Below are 1,160 nucleotides of genomic sequence, written 5' to 3'. Positions count from 1 at the left end.
TTTCGAGTGCCTTTCCCCCTATTTCTACTCCATAGCTTGGAGTATGTACCCACCATCAGCTCGTAGCTGTCCATGTGAGGGCTCCAGGTGCGCTCTTCCTTGGGACCATGGGGAGGGGAGTAATAGTGATCGCTAGAGGGATGATGGATGGGTCCACCTACTGATTGGAGAACAGACATTGCAAATATTTATCCAAGAATTGTCAAGGAGCTTCTTAATCTTTGAAAGAGACGACATCAAAAGGCAGATCTTCTTTTAAATAATAGCTGGATATTCTTTCAAGTCTGTCTCAAAGCAATACTGACGTGTCTGTGTAATAATAATAGGACGTTATTCAGGTTTTATTGTTTCACTATACACTTCCTTTAGAATAATAATGTCTGCCTGTTCAAGGCTTACTGTATGACTTTGTATATGGATTGGTCTACCCCCATGTTGGTGTAGGAACCAAAAGTTAAACTTGTTTTTCTCCAGAGATGAGGTGACTCTGGGAAATCTATTTGTGCAGCCCCTGACTCCAGTATGTGACTAGAGGCATGGCCTTACCTGTGGGTCCAGTAGCCATGTACCTATTGGCCATCTCCCCTCCTCCTCCTCCACCATTCTGGTCGTAGGAACCATATTTTGGCCGGAAGTCGGACACGCCCTTCTTGTTGGGGGCTCGGTAGATTGCTGACCCGGCAGAGTGGGACATCTGGGGGACGGCTCGCTCTGGGCTGTCCAGAGTTCTCGGAGGAAGCCAGGTGGGACCGGACATGGCAGGCTTGGCAGAGAGAGGAAGGAAAATGCTTCTGTCATGTTGTTCTGAGAATAAATTTCATTTTGTAAAAAAAACTGCTGCATGCATTTCATTTGTAATAGTACAATGACATCCTAACTGCAAATCAGTGCCTCACAATGTTGCCTTTGCTTTGTCTGGTAACAGTTCAGTGACTGTGCATGACTATGTTTTCAGCTTTTTTTTTTTTTTTAAAGTATATTTTTGGGCTTTTTTTTTTTATGCCTTTAATGGACAGTATAGTGGAGAGTGACAGGAAACAGAGAGAGGGGGAATGACATGCAGCGAAAGGCCGTCCGATGCGGGATCCGAACCGGGGCCAACTGCAGCGAGGACTGTAGCCTCTACACATGGGGCGCCTGCTTAGACCACTACGCTACAC

At 45.9% G+C, this 1,160-nt stretch overlaps 1 protein-coding gene across 1 annotated transcript; it reads right to left on the bottom strand.

Annotated features, from left to right (window-relative positions):
- Window positions 1–53: 53 nt before the first annotated feature.
- On the bottom strand, window positions 54–948 carry LOC147820213 (uncharacterized; the record flags this gene model as incomplete). The annotated part of the gene is made up of 2 exons (XM_087174408.1): window positions 547–948; window positions 54–157 (listed from the first exon to the last, which is right to left on the bottom strand). Coding segments are annotated over exons 1-2 (315 nt in total), but the record flags the coding sequence as incomplete, so codon positions are not given.
- Window positions 949–1,160: the final 212 nt, after the last annotated feature.

This window comes from Seriola lalandi, unplaced genomic scaffold (assembly GCF_002814215.2).
Source record: "Seriola lalandi dorsalis isolate HSWRI2012SDOR001 ecotype SW California unplaced genomic scaffold, Sedor1 jcf7180001977051, whole genome shotgun sequence".
Taxonomy (NCBI): domain Eukaryota; kingdom Metazoa; phylum Chordata; class Actinopteri; order Carangiformes; family Carangidae; genus Seriola; species Seriola lalandi.
The sequence above is the reverse complement of the archived record's forward strand: the minus strand, read 5'-3'. Positions and strand labels throughout refer to the sequence as shown.